We start from the raw sequence: 13,925 nt of genomic DNA, 5'->3' as shown, positions 1-13,925 counted from the left end.
GTGCTTCGGGATTGGGTCATTATTCAGTGAGGCTGTCCCAAAACACTCCCCACTCAAAGTGCAGAGATGCAGGGCAGGTGTCAGCCCTTGCGAGGGGCTCAGCCATCAGCCTGTAGATAGAAAATAGATAAGGCAAGGGTCAGCAATTTTTGTGAAGGGCGTACCCAGGCTGGCCTTAAATCAGGCAAACTGCCATTCAGGCTGCAGAAAGCGCTGTTGAGGTGTGTAACCCTTGCGTAGCTGGTCATGGCTCAGAGCACAGGACAGTTTGCTGGATGGGTGTGCTGCCTAGTATAGAGGGTAACAAGCCTGTGGGCTGTATAACCCTTGGGTGTTGGATGGTACCCAGGAATATTTAAGTAGTTCGTTTGGGGTGGTGTACCTTTAATCATAATAGAAGTAATGAAAGGGATAAAGCGTTCCTGCGTCCCGAAGTCCAGAGTTTGTGGTGAGAGACGTGGCCGTTCCTCTTTTTAATCGGATTACTGGAGAATATCTATCACTTTTTTTGGTTATGGGAAGGCACTGAGAAACAGATTGCACTAGCCGAAGTGGTGGTAATAACGTTTTCAAGCACATCCTTAATTTGGCAGAACCGGGTCACCGCCATTCAGGGATATAGTGCAGGACTGGCTGTATCACTGTAATGTAATTGTGTTCTCGTCTGTACAAGTGGTAATATGATAAGGAGACATTGTAGCACAGATTAAAATATTTGACGTAAGCAGCCCAGGCCGACCGTATCCTGTTTGCCCCCCCCCCCTCCCCCGTAGAGTAAAAGGCTGCAAAACCGCGCATCAGAAGCGGGGCGTTTCAACAAAAGTATAAGTGAACGATATGTAAGTTATTAACGGGAGCTTCTGTGAAACGCATCCACGGTCAGCCGTCCTGTAGAGCAGTGCAACTGCACAGGCGAGCGCCACTTAGTGTGCCTTGAATGCCCGGAAGGGGGGACTGAAGACAAATTTTCGGCGGTTCCAGTAGCGGAGAGACGCCGGAGGAGAAAGCAAAAGAGGACGGTCTTGCAGACGAGCCAACGCGGAGAGAAGCGAAAATGAAAACTGAGTTTCCGAGAAGCAAGCGGAGCGGGAGGGCGGATCGAGGCGCAGGCGGCCGCCCACTGGCTGTTCTCCCCCCTCCTCCCTCCCTCGACTCCACGCCCTCCCGCTCGGGGAGATCGCAAAGCAAACACGTCGGGAGGGGATTTCCACCCAGGGTCGCCGTTTCCTTAGCTTCTTTTGCTTTCGATCTGGTCAGCGTCGTGGGGGGGGATCGACTTTAAGTTTTGCTTTTTGTTCTGCGACCCGGCGTGTCTCCCCCCACCCAACAACAGCCCGAAGTTAAAACTTTTCATATTTTTCGCGGCAGTTGACGGAGCGTCGGCGCCTGCGGTCGGATTGGGAAGCCAGAGGGGGTAACTGGATCGCAGGTAAGGACGCGCTGTTTTCATGCAGCTCTCGGCGTGGTGTTGTAGGAGCAGGAAGTAGCGCCGCGCTCAAGAGGTATCCGCGATAACGTGCCGGATCCACTTTAATTTCACTTTTGGAATTACGACTCTGAGAGTCTGTGTCGCCAGTTTATCTTACGGCAGTGTTTGTCGACGCGTCCCACGGAGACTGCTCGTAAAGAGGGAAGCGGCTCTGCGCAGTTGTGTAATAGAACGAAAGGTGGTAGGAATCGGCCTTGACGTGCTGCCAGACGGGGGCAGCGAGGCATCATGTCCGGCACCTTTAATCGATTGGGGGACATGGTTAAAATTAAAGTGGCGTTTCTAAGAATAGGCCGATTGTCGGGTATTCCGGGTATCGAGGCTGTTCGCGGTGGGAGAGGCGTGCAGAGATGAAGATGCTGGGACGGGGCCCCGCGTGCAGAGTATCGATTGTTTATTTGCGGCGTAGACAGTTTCTATGTGACACGGCTCAGTACGCTTGTGTCGGCGGGTGCATGCCATCGAACAAGGCCGATGTGTAGGAGGCCCTGTGTATGTTTTTATCTCCTGGTGAAAAGGGGGGACTTTGCACTTTGCTCAACTGACTGTTGAGTGCGAAAAACACACGGGCGCCACACAAACCTGCAGTCGCTGTCGCGTCAGCTGGCGGCGGCCCGATTGGCTGAACCCGTGACGAGGGCGGCCAATCAGGAGCCTGGGGAGCGTGCAACCGAACACGGTGCCGGGGCTAGCGGACTGGGCATGCGCCGTGCGCGCTGGCAGGGACCGAATCTGGCAACAGAGCGGCTTAAAAAATATATTGGCATATAAGAGTAAATATGTGGGTTGTGCCAAGTCGTCGTGTCATGAGTTTGTGACATTTCAGTAGAAGACTGATAGCTGAAGTGGCAGTATGATTACTGTTGAGTGCGTAATGACCTGTACTATTGAAATGCGGTGAACAATAATTGTCGATGGAAACAATAAGGGAAGTCATGAAATATCTTTGAGGGTGCCAGTTGATTATTGTGTAATGTTCTCGATGTGCAACTTGTTGGTGACGTCATATAACCTTCCTGGCGGTGTGACTTTGGGGTGGAATGAAAGATATTGATCAAACAGTAGAAAGGAGGGGGGAGATCTCTGAAATCTGCCTGTTAGAGTAGGCCCTGCAGGTGGGTGCTGTGCGTGTGGCTCATAGTGTTGTGTGATTTGAACTGCTGTGTTTGTGTGAGAGGGGGCCCCGTGTCTTTCGTTGTTCAGGAACTGGATGTGATGATAAGCTTATAGTTGTATAAGCACACGAAAAGAAGAACCTGTTTGTCCACTTCTTTTGGTGTGGGGTGGGGCTGCTCCGCCCACAGCTGTGACTTAACTGAGGCTTCCTGGTGGTGTTTGTCTCGGGTCTTTTTGAATGCCCCCCCCCCCAAAGATGTGAGTCTTCTCCTCTGGCTGGGGGCGTGAGAGGCTCTGGCTTGACTGAATCCTAATTTGTGCTGAAGCTTTGTGCCTGTGGAGTGGATTCGTTGTATAGAAGGTTATGGTAACCCTCGGAGGGGAGTGTCAGCGACTGTCTTCAGAGGTAGCCGAAGTCGCACTGTGGTGGTGAAGTTAGTCACTAGAACGTGTGTCCTGCTCCCTGAGCCCAGGGTCTGTAGGATGAGGGAGTGAGGAGTTTGGGAGGTGCTGAATCAGAGATGAAGCTGGAGGTTCTGCACCTCTGCCCTGAAATGCATACTGAGGATGTGACCCTGTCACAGTGTATGGAACACTACTGACCCCATGCTCAGTTGCCAAGTTATCCATCCTGTAATGTAGCTGATTGTAGATAAAGTTCAACGATCATTGACTCCATTCAGAGTCACCCGAAGGCAGGGTAAGTTGATGCCCCCTTCCCCCGTGGTGCAGGCCTGCCGCCATGCCGGTGGAGCGGATGCGCATGCGGCCCTGGCTGGAAGAGCAGATCAACCAGGGCTTAATACAGGGGCTGAAATGGGTGAACAGGGTAAGTGGGGGCTGCCATGTGTGGGTGGGGTGCCTGGCTGGCTAACCCTAACCTGCTTTACTGGCCTGTCGCTTCGCCATGTAGGAGAAAAAGGTCTTCCAGATTCCCTGGATGCATGCAGCACGACACGGCTGGGATGTGGAGAAGGACGCTCCCTTATTCAGGAACTGGGCCATCCACACAGGTAACCATCAGGGTGAAGGTTCACAGGGACGTGGTGACTGAACATGAGCACGCAGGAGTCAGGGCTGATGGGTAATCGTGCGTTATACTGCCCCTGCTCTGTTCAGCCTGAGCTCTCTGCCATTCATGCCGACCCATTTTGATGTATTAAAAAGGAAATGTCTGGTGATGTCTTCTACCACAACCCTGCCTCAGATGTCAACCTAGTGGCTAAACTGAATTGTAATTTGTGGCATTTTAATTAAGGGACTATTTGTAATCCTGTGACTCTGGCTCTCTCCTGCCTGTACCCCACAGGAAAGTACCAGCCAGGTGTAGACAAACCAGACCCTAAGACGTGGAAGGCCAACTTCCGCTGTGCCATGAACTCTCTGCCGGACATCGAGGAGGTGAAGGACAGGAGCATGAAGAAGGGCACAAATGCCTTTCGTGTCTACAGGATGTTGATGGAGTCTGAGAGGCCCAAGAGGAAAGGTGGGTTTGGAGCGTCACTGTCCTGTGTGCAGTGTTGAGGTCTGAGTAGACTGAGGGAATGGTGTCGACAGGGCTGGATGTGGAGCTGTATGGGGTGCCGGACGCACTTTCCTTTAATGTGAGAGTAGATGTGAAGCTGTATGGGGTGCTGGACGCCCTTTGCTCGAGTGTGAGAGTAGATGTGAAGCTGTATGGGGTGCTGGACGCCCTTTGCTCGAGTGTGAGAGTAGATGTGAAGCTGTATGGGGTGCTGGACGCCCTTTGCTCGAGTGTGAGAGTAGATGTGAAGCTCTATGGGGTGCTGGACGCCCTTTGCTCGAGTGTGAGAGTAGATGTGAAGCTGTATGGGGTGCTGGACGCCCTTTGCTTGACTGTGAGAGTAGATGTGAAGCTGTATGGGGTGCTGGACGCCCTTTCCTCGAGTGTGAGAGTATAGTCGGCCCTCGTTTATCACAGTTAATCAGTTCCAGACCACTGCGATTTCCACGAAGTAGGATTCTTTATTTATAAATCGAATATTTTCGTAGTTAGAGCATAGAAGACCTATTTACGACCTTCTAAATACGGTGTTTAACATTATTAGAACCCTCTAGACATGAAATAACACCATTTAGTCCACCATTGCTGGACACGGAAGCAGGAATGAGGAGACGAGAAATCGGGATCAAAGGGTTTATTTGGAATCACTCCAATGCAGGACACAGAAACATGTAACATGAAAACGTCAATGACAGACCTGGGGTTACAGACTCTGACGTGGACTTAAATACACCGAATGAATCAAACTGACAGAAAACAGCAGGTCACAATCGGGGCGGCACATGTGGTTAATAAGGGGGCGTGGCACATAGGAGGATCGTACAGGCAGGTCATGACAATTACACTCCTATGACACAACATATTAGACAAAATAAGGCATATTAGACGTTACAAATATCATATTATTATTGTACATTTAATTACGAAGAGCAAAGATGCTTTCAATGCATAGAGATGTATCATTTTCACTGTTGGGTGCCGTGCCGGGTGCCCTTTCCTCGAGTGTGAGAGTAGATATGAAGCTGTATGGGGTGCTGGACGCCCTTTCCTCGAATGTGAGAGTAGATGTGAGGCTGTATGGGGTGCTGGACGCCCTTTCCTCGAATGTGAGAGTAGATGTGAGGCTGTATGGGGTGCTGGACGCCCTTTCCTCGAGTGTGAGAGTAGATGTGAAGCTGTATGGGGTGCTGGATGCCCTTTCCTCAAGTGTGAGAGTAGATGTGAAGCTGTATGGGGTGCTGGACGCCCTTTCCTCGAGTGTGAGAGTAGATGTGAAGCTGTATGGGGTGCTGGACGCCCTTTCCTCGAGTGTGAGAGTAGATGTGAAGCTGTATGGGGTGCTGGACGCACTTTCGAGTGTGAGAGTAGATGTGAAGCTGTATGGGGTGCTGGACGCCCTTTGCTCGAGTGTGAGAGTAGATGTGAAGCTGTATGGGGTGCTGGACGCCCTTTCCTCGAGTGTGAGAGTAGATGTGAAGCTGTATGGGGTGCTGGAAGCACTTTCCTCGAGTGTGAGAGTAGATGTGAAGCTGTATGGGGTGCTGGATGCCCTTTCCTCGAGTGTGAGAGTAGATGTGAAGCTGTATGGGGTGCTGGACGCCCTTTCCTCGAGTGTGAGAGTATAGTCGGCCCTCGTTTATCGCAGTTAATCAGTTCCAGACCACTGCGATTTCCACGAAGTAGGATTCTTTATTTATAAATCGAATATTTTCGTAGTTAGAGCATAGAAGACCTATTTACGACCTTCTAAATACGGTGTTTAACATTATTAGAGCCCTCTAGACATGAAATAACACGCTTTAGTCACCATTTAGTCCACCATTGCTGGACACGGAAGCAGGAATGAGGAGACGAGAAATCGGGATCAAAGGGTTTATTTGGAATCACTCCAATGCAGGACACAGAAACATGTAACATCAAAACGTCAATGACAGACCTGGGGTTACAGACTCTGACGTGGACTTAAATACACCGAATGAATCAAACTGACAGAAAACAGCAGGTCACAATCGGGGCGGCACACGTGGTTAATAAGGGGGCGTGGCACATAGGAGGATCGTACAGGCAGGTCATGACAATTACACTCCTATGACACAACATATTAGACAAAATAAGACATATTAGACGTTACAAATATCATATTATTATTGTACATTTAATTACGAAGAGCAAAGATGCTTTCAATGCATAGAGATGTATCATTTTCACTGTTGGGTGCCGTGCCGGGTGCCCTTTCCTCGAGTGTGAGAGTAGATGTGAAGCTGTATGGGGTGCTGGACGCACTTTCCTCGAGTGTGAGAGTAGATGTGAAGCTGTATGGGGTGCTGGTCGCCTTTTGCTCGAGTGTGAGAGTAGATGTGAAGCTGTATGGGGTGCTGGACGCCCTTTCCTCGAGTGTGAGAGTAGATGTGAAGCTGTATGGGGTGCTGGACGCCCTTTCCTTTAATGTGAGAGTAGATGTGAAGCTGTATGGGGTGCTGGACGCCCTTTGCTCGAGTGTGAGAGTAGATGTGAAGCTGTATGGGGTGCTGGACGCCCTTTGCTCGAGTGTGAGAGTAGATGTGAAGCTGTATGGGGTGCTGGTCGCCTTTTGCTCGAGTGTGAGAGTAGATGTGAGGCTGTATGGGGTGCTGGACGCACTTTCCTCGAGTGTGAGAGTAGATGTGAAGCTGTATGGGGTGCTGGATGCCCTTTCCTCGAGTGTGAGAGTAGATGTGAAGCTGTATGGGGTGCGGGACGCCCTTTGCTCGAGTGTGAGAGTAGATGTGAAGCTGTATGGGGTGCTGGACGCCCTTTCCTCGAGTGTGAGAGTAGATGTGAAGCTGTATGGGGTGCGGGACGCCCTTTGCTCGAGTGTGAGAGTAGATATGAAGCTGTATGGGGTGCGGGACGCCCTTTGCTCGAGTGTGAGAGTAGATGTGAAGCTGTATGGGGTGCTGGACGCCCTTTGCTCGAGTGTGAGAGTAGATGTGAAGCTGTATGGGGTGCTGGACGCCCTTTGCTCGAGTGTGAGAGTAGATGTGAAGCTGTATGGGGTGCTGGACGCACTTTCCTCGAGTGTGAGAGTAGATGTGAAGCTGTATGGGGTGCTGGACGCCCTTTCCTCGAGTGTGAGAGTAGATGTGAAGCTGTATGGGGTGCTGGACGCACTTTCCTCGAGTGTGAGAGTAGATGTGAAGCTGTATGGGGTGCTGGACGCACTTTCCTCGAGTGTGAGAGTAGATGTGAAGCTGTATGGGGTGCTGGACGCCCTTTGCTCGAGTGTGAGAGTAGATGTCAAGCTGTATGGGGTGCTGGACGCCCTTTCCTCGAGTGTGAGAGTAGATGTGAAGCTGGCGCCCTTTCCTCATGTATGATTGGTTCTCCTCTTTCAGGAAAGAAAAGGGCTGAGAAGGAAGAGAAAGTCAAGGTGAGTGTTGTGGTGGGTTTCAGAGCTCGATGACTGAAGTGGGTGTGCTGGCCCTCTCATGCCCACGGCTGTGCCCTGTGCCAGGTGGAACGGCGGCTGGGGTCACGGGCAAACGGCAACGGGCAGCCTGGCCAGGGAGCACTGGCAGTCAAGGCGGAGGATGTGGCTGACAGCACTGTTGTGACTGGTAGGTCCCTGGGTTGTGTGCAGTGTCTCGTACCGTGCACTGTGGAATTTCCGTGCCAAAGTGGGGTGGGGGAGGTGCATCTCCCCCAATCACCACCTTGGGGTGGCTGCAGCACGGTTGCGTCCCCCCCCCCCCCCCCCGATTCGTCACAGGGAGGTGGCCGCACCCCCCGCCAGTGGTCACCATGGAGCACTTGCTCCTGCTCTGGTTTAACGTGGTCACAAACCACGTTGGTGCTGTGAAGCTTCCCAAACACAGGGCTGTGTTATAGACACCTGCCATTTCAGTTTGTGGGTAATGTCTCCAGCTGTGGGAAAGTGCCCTGTAGTTTAGAGATTACAGTACAGTGACACACTGCTTGTTTTCAGCTCACCCCACAGTCAAAGGCTATGAAAGAGAACAGACTGGATATTAAATATTGAGCTAATTTCTTAATGGCCTAAATGAAGGGATGTTAAAATGCAAGTTCCTTTTTTGTATGAGAATGTAGCCCAACTCGCTCGACACGTACACCTAGTGCAGTGTGTCATAAAGGGTGTCTGACATTGTCTCTGCAGAGCCAGTGAGGGCAGGGAACCGCAGCACACTGGAAGAGCAGCTAATCATCAGCGACCTGCCCGACGTGTGCCAGACCATAGAGGTGATGACGGAGAACGAGGAGCGATCAGTGACGTCCAGCCATTCGTACCCTCTGCAGATTTCGCCTGTCTCGTCGTGTGGAGGTGAGTGAAACCGAGGGGGTGGAAATTCCCCAGAACCTGTGTGCCAGACTGGTTATTCCTCCTGTGTGGAATTATTGCATGGTTAGGAATTCCTTGTATTGTGTACCTGAATGGTTCTATGCTTGTTTTTTTGACTTTGCAGAGAGTGACACAGAGAGCATTCATAGTGAAGAGGAGCAAGCAAAAGAGGAGGTGAGTGGCTGCAGGTGGGCGAGTGGTTGTCGTCTAGGCAGCCTCTAGCTAAGGGGCCTTTCTGTCCTGCAGCACTATCAGTGCCGCACACTATCATGGCCAGGAAGCCAGGGTATTTTGTACCGAATTCCAAAATGGGCGATATGTGACATTATCAACATCTCACGCTGCGCTCATGCAGTTCTCACGTCGCAAGGACTGCGACAACTGGGTTGTGAGGCAGGTTATTTGATAATCCATCGAATACATACCTGGTGCAGAAAGCAGGCATCCTAAAATGATACCATGATTTTGCCTCTACCCACGGTGTAGCAGGCCTTCCCCAAGTCAGCAGGCATGTTGGGTAGTGTAATATTTGCTGCACCACAAATTCAGTTTTCAATTTCCATTGCAGTTTCACAAAGTACTACTAGCTACTGCCATGTGCAGGCGGTACTTCAGCTCTTTGCCTCATTCATACTTCACTTTTGCACTTTGGGGCTGCAGATAGTCATTCGCACGGCACCTTATGGTCATACTACACTTGGCTGCGGATGTTGTGGTCGGTGCATGTATACTGCAGTGATATTTCACCAGGCCAGAAGAGGGCAGATGTATTGTAACAAACACAAATACCAGCAGCGTGGTGAAATGACTTGGCCAGTACAGCCATGGGCAGAAGTTTTGAGAATGACACATATGTTGATTTTCACCAAGTTTGCTGCCTCAGGGTAATTCACATGTACTCAAAAATGTTATCAGATGTAATCAGATGAATTACCATTAATTGCAAAATCCTTCTTTGTCATAAAAATGAACTTAATCCCAAAATTGATTCAGCTGTGGGATCGGGGAACCATCAGTGCAGAGCTCGCTCAGGAATGGCAGCAGGCAGGTGTGAGTGCATCTGCATGCACAGTGAGGCCAAGCCTTTTGGAGGATGGCCTGGTGTCAAGAAGGGCAACAAAAAAAGGCCTCTTCTCTCTGAGAATAACATCAGGGATTGGGCTGCTGAGGAATGGGGTAAAGTAATTTACTCTGATGAATCCCCTTTCCGGTCGTTTGGGGCATCCGGAAAAAAGATTGTATGGGGAAGAAAAGGTGAGCACTACCATCAGTAAAGCATCCTGAGACCATTCATGTGTAGGGTTGCTTCTCAGCCAAGGAAATGGGCTCACTCACTTTATTCATTCATGAATAAAGAACGGCTCCAAAACATCCTCTGAGAGCAACTTTTCTCAACCATTCAAGAACAGTTTGGCGGTGAACAATGACAGCATGATGGAGCTCTGTGCCATAAGGCAAAAGTGATAACTAAGCTGCTTGGGGAACAAAACATCGACATTTAGGGTCCATGTCCAGGAAACTCCCCAGACCTTAATCTCAATGAGAACTTGTGGTCAATCCTCAAGAGTTGGGTAGACAAAAATCCACAAATTCTGACAAACTCCAAGCATTGATTATGCAAGAATGGGCTGCCATCAGTCAGGATTTGGCCCAGAAGTTGATTGACAGCAGGCCGTGGCGAATTGCAGGTCTTGAAAAAGACGGGCCAACACTGCAAATACTGACACTTAATGTAATTGTCAGTGAAACCCTTTGACACTTATGAAATGCTTGTAATTATACCATAGAAACATCTGACAAAAAGATCTACAAACACTGAAGCAGTAAACTGTGAAAACTAGTACTTGTCATTCTCAAAGCTTTTGGCCACGACTATATTATGGTAACAAAATTAGCTGGGACCCCAACCCTACCCACTTGGCTCATTCATCCATCCATCCATTTTCCAAACCGCTTATCCTACTGGGTCACGGGGGGTCCGGAGCCTGTCCCGGAAGCAATGGGCACGAGGCAGGGAACAACCCAGGATGGGGGGCCAGCCCATCACAGGGCACACTCACACACCTTGGCTCATTCATTTCATTTTTATTTCTCTACTCATTTTATTTTCTCAATTGTTGTAACTGTATTTATGAATGTTTGCTTCATCCATCCATTTTCTATAACTGCTCATCCTTTTCAGGGTTGTGGGGGGTATGGAGCCTGTAGGAATAAGGCAGGGAACAAGGACATGATACACACATACACACTCCTACCCACCTACCTACCTTCAGGGTGACTTCAGCTAAGAAACTGCATATTTTTATACGGGGGGGTTGGTGGAATTAGGGTACCTGGTGGAAATCCCACGATGACACAGGGAGAATATGCAAACACCGCCCATGGTACTGTCACGGAGAGTCCAACGCTGGTCCCAGAGGTGTGAGGTGGCACCACCATACCACCAATATTTGCCTCCTTTAAATGAAAAATAGGCCATGAAAAAAATACTTTCACAAAAAAAGATTTGGGAAGCAACCATGCAATAAGAACTTCAAACGCCTTTAGTTCTTTTGTCAGAAACTTAAGTTTCATGTAGTTTCACATATTTTCAGTGTTTCATTTGGTAAAAATTTGATGTGATGTTTTTTTTTTGTTAGACTGACAAAATATGGTAGAGATCACCCATGACAAACTGCAAAAATGAAAAATATGTTTAGCACATTTTTGCTAACAAAGAATTACTGACAGCAGATGACTAAATGCGGCTTTAGCCAGTTTGAGTACTTGACCAGCCCTGCGATGGGCTGGCCCTCCGTCCTGGGTTGTTCCCTGCCTTGTGCCCTTAGCTTCCGGGTTAGGCTCCGGACCCCCCCGCGACCCAGAAGGATAAGCAGTTTGGACGATGGATGGATGGATGGATGGATGGATGAGTGAGTCGACCACAGTGCCAGCAGCCACAATGTCTACAGTTCAGACTTGGTAATCCATCTGAAACTGAGTGAGTTTTGGCCTGGCCAGTACCTGGATGGGAGACCAGCTGGGTTGCTGCTGGAAGAGGTGCTGGTGCGGCCAGCAGGGTAGCCCATCTTGTGGTCAGTGTGGGTCCCAATGCCTCATACTGCCAAAATGGCGCTGTCCTTTGTATCGGACATAAAACCAAGATCCTGTCTCTGAGGTTATAAAAGATCCATGGGCATCTTTTGAAAGAGTAGGGGGCGATACTCTGGCTAAAATTACCTACTGGAACCCTTTCAAATCTGGCCCCCTAATCGTTTGCCTGGTGAATTCTTTCCTGCCCCTTCACCACCTTAGCTACTGTGTGGTGGGTGCTACACAGTGGTGGTGGTTGAAGTGCATTCTGTAAAGTGCTTCGAAAAGGATTGTGTGGCTCAGTGGGCCAAGCCTCTGTGCCTGTGATTGGAAGGTCGCTGGTTCGAGATCATCCTCGGCAGAATAATCACATCTGTGGATCCATGAGCACTGATACAGGTGGCTTCCCTTCACTACCAAGCTTGTTCTCACCGACATTTGTCTGTGTGGAGCAGAAGATTGATTAGGTAGATGAAGAGAGAATTTCCCCTGGTGATCAATAATGTATCACCATTTCCTTTGAACACTGATTACAAACTCCACTTTTGGTTCTTACTGGTGAAAATTCTATTGTAAACAAACATTCTGTTGCTGTTGGTATTTTCTTCAGCGAAGTTTGCCTGAAATTTAGTATATTTTAATAATTTACAGTTACGGACTGATGTCATTGACCAACCTCTCAACATGAATAAAACTGAAAAATTTTGCCAGGAATACTTTTGTACAAAACATCACAAGATAATTTGACTCATAGCTCCTCATACAGCTGCTCACCATGACTTCTGCAATAACAGCTATTCTTCCTCTACTCTCTGGTCATTGCCTGCTGTGATAGTCCACGCTGCCACCTACTGGAAATGTGCAGTTTCCACTAGACATAAGTCTGTGCGCACCGAGTGCAGCCGTCTGCAGCCAGCCCCTTTATATCACTTACCCTCTGCGGCCAAATGCACATACGGAAAAGCGAAGTATGAATTGGCCTTGATCACACTGACAGGCATGCTTCTCCCACTCTGTCTACCCCAGGGCTTCCACACTTGGCCCTCTGGCCACCACGAGTCCAAACCTCTCAACAGCCCCAGCACCCTCAGGATCCCCAGCAACACCCTGCCCAGCATGTCCACCTTCGTCACGTTGGGCAAGACCAACTTCCGCGTCATCAGCGATCGCGAACACGCACCACTCATCGCCTACGACACGACGTCCTGGGACCCACGGCGCTGTACCATCCAGCCACCGCAGCTGCCTGCTGGTGCCACCCCCAGTCCCACCCACGAGACCAGAGCCAGTGTCATCATGAAGACCCCTGACGCTTCTGCCTCCAGCGTGAAGACCTGCTGATGCAGGCTGCGCTCCCAATAGCGCGAGTATAGTGTCAGGCGGCACGACAAACTGACATGGCCATCGCTCTCGCTTCTCCCTCTGAAGATGTAAACGTCTCACCTCTGCCGTCGCCAGCTCCTTCACCACGTATGCCTCTCACCGCCTCCCTTGCGGCCGGCCGTGTCCCTCCCATGCCTGCCTATGGGGATGACATGCTCACTTGAAGAGACACAGGACACCTTTCTCCACTTCACTTATGAGGGTCTCTTCAATTCCCGCCCCTGCCCCTTCAAAAGTCCAGCCTTCCACGGTCTAGCACAAGTAGGCCCACATCACAGAGACAGACACCCAAGCCACCATAGGGAACTGAGGAGCAGGTCAGGTCGTGGCCACACCACAGAAGGGATAAGAGGCTTGGGGTGACAGACCAAGTGAGGGCAGTGGCAGGGAAAGGTGGGGCTGAGTCAAGTAGGCTAGGCCCAGTCTGGACCACAGTGTTGATGAGAAAAGAGAGCTAGGCAGCGGGTGGGCCATAGAGGCTGGAGCAGCATTAGGCGTGGTAGGGGGCGAGGCACAGGGCTCAAGGTGAAGGTGGGCAGGAATGGAGCGTGACACGGCAGGCAGGCCCAGCACAGGGTAGACCCGATGGGGATGGACATCTTGGAGTTTCACGGTGTGAGCCGGATTGGATGAGCCACAGCACCCCACGAAGCGCAGGCCGGCCGCGCTCACCTCTCTCTCCGCATCGTTGACCTCTGACCCCACATGCACGCTTCAGACGATTTGCCAAAAAAAAAAAGCAGACTTTTCCTTGAGCTTTTTATATTTCTTTTTAAATAAAGGGAATATTTTATCAAAGGTGGACTACAGGTAAATATTTTATCTTTTTTACCAAAAGTAATTTTATTCATTTGATTCTCCATTTTCATGTCCTGCACTAACGCTCCTTGTCTCTATGTGCACACTTTCCTGCTTCTGCCCGAATGTGTGTGTGTTTGTGTACCTGTGCACATGAACTACTATTAATCCTGTGGATCTATAAAAAAAAATATGCAAACCTCAAA

At 50.0% G+C, this 13,925-nt stretch overlaps 1 protein-coding gene across 1 annotated transcript; it reads left to right on the top strand.

Moving 5' to 3' along the window:
* The first annotated feature begins 1,077 nt into the window (after positions 1 to 1,077).
* Positions 1,078 to 13,925, top strand: LOC125720478 (interferon regulatory factor 2-like). The gene is made up of 9 exons (XM_048995946.1): positions 1,078 to 1,429; positions 3,338 to 3,434; positions 3,519 to 3,618; positions 3,915 to 4,091; positions 7,505 to 7,539; positions 7,624 to 7,726; positions 8,284 to 8,448; positions 8,591 to 8,640; positions 12,565 to 13,925. The coding sequence occupies exons 2-9, from the start codon at positions 3,348 to 3,350 to the stop codon at positions 12,877 to 12,879; spliced, it is 1,032 nt and encodes a 343-aa protein (XP_048851903.1). The 5' UTR covers positions 1,078 to 1,429; positions 3,338 to 3,347; the 3' UTR covers positions 12,880 to 13,925.

This window comes from Brienomyrus brachyistius, chromosome 25 (genome assembly GCF_023856365.1).
Source record: "Brienomyrus brachyistius isolate T26 chromosome 25, BBRACH_0.4, whole genome shotgun sequence".
Lineage (NCBI taxonomy): Eukaryota > Metazoa > Chordata > Actinopteri > Osteoglossiformes > Mormyridae > Brienomyrus > Brienomyrus brachyistius.
This window is presented reverse-complemented; position numbering and strand designations above follow the sequence as displayed.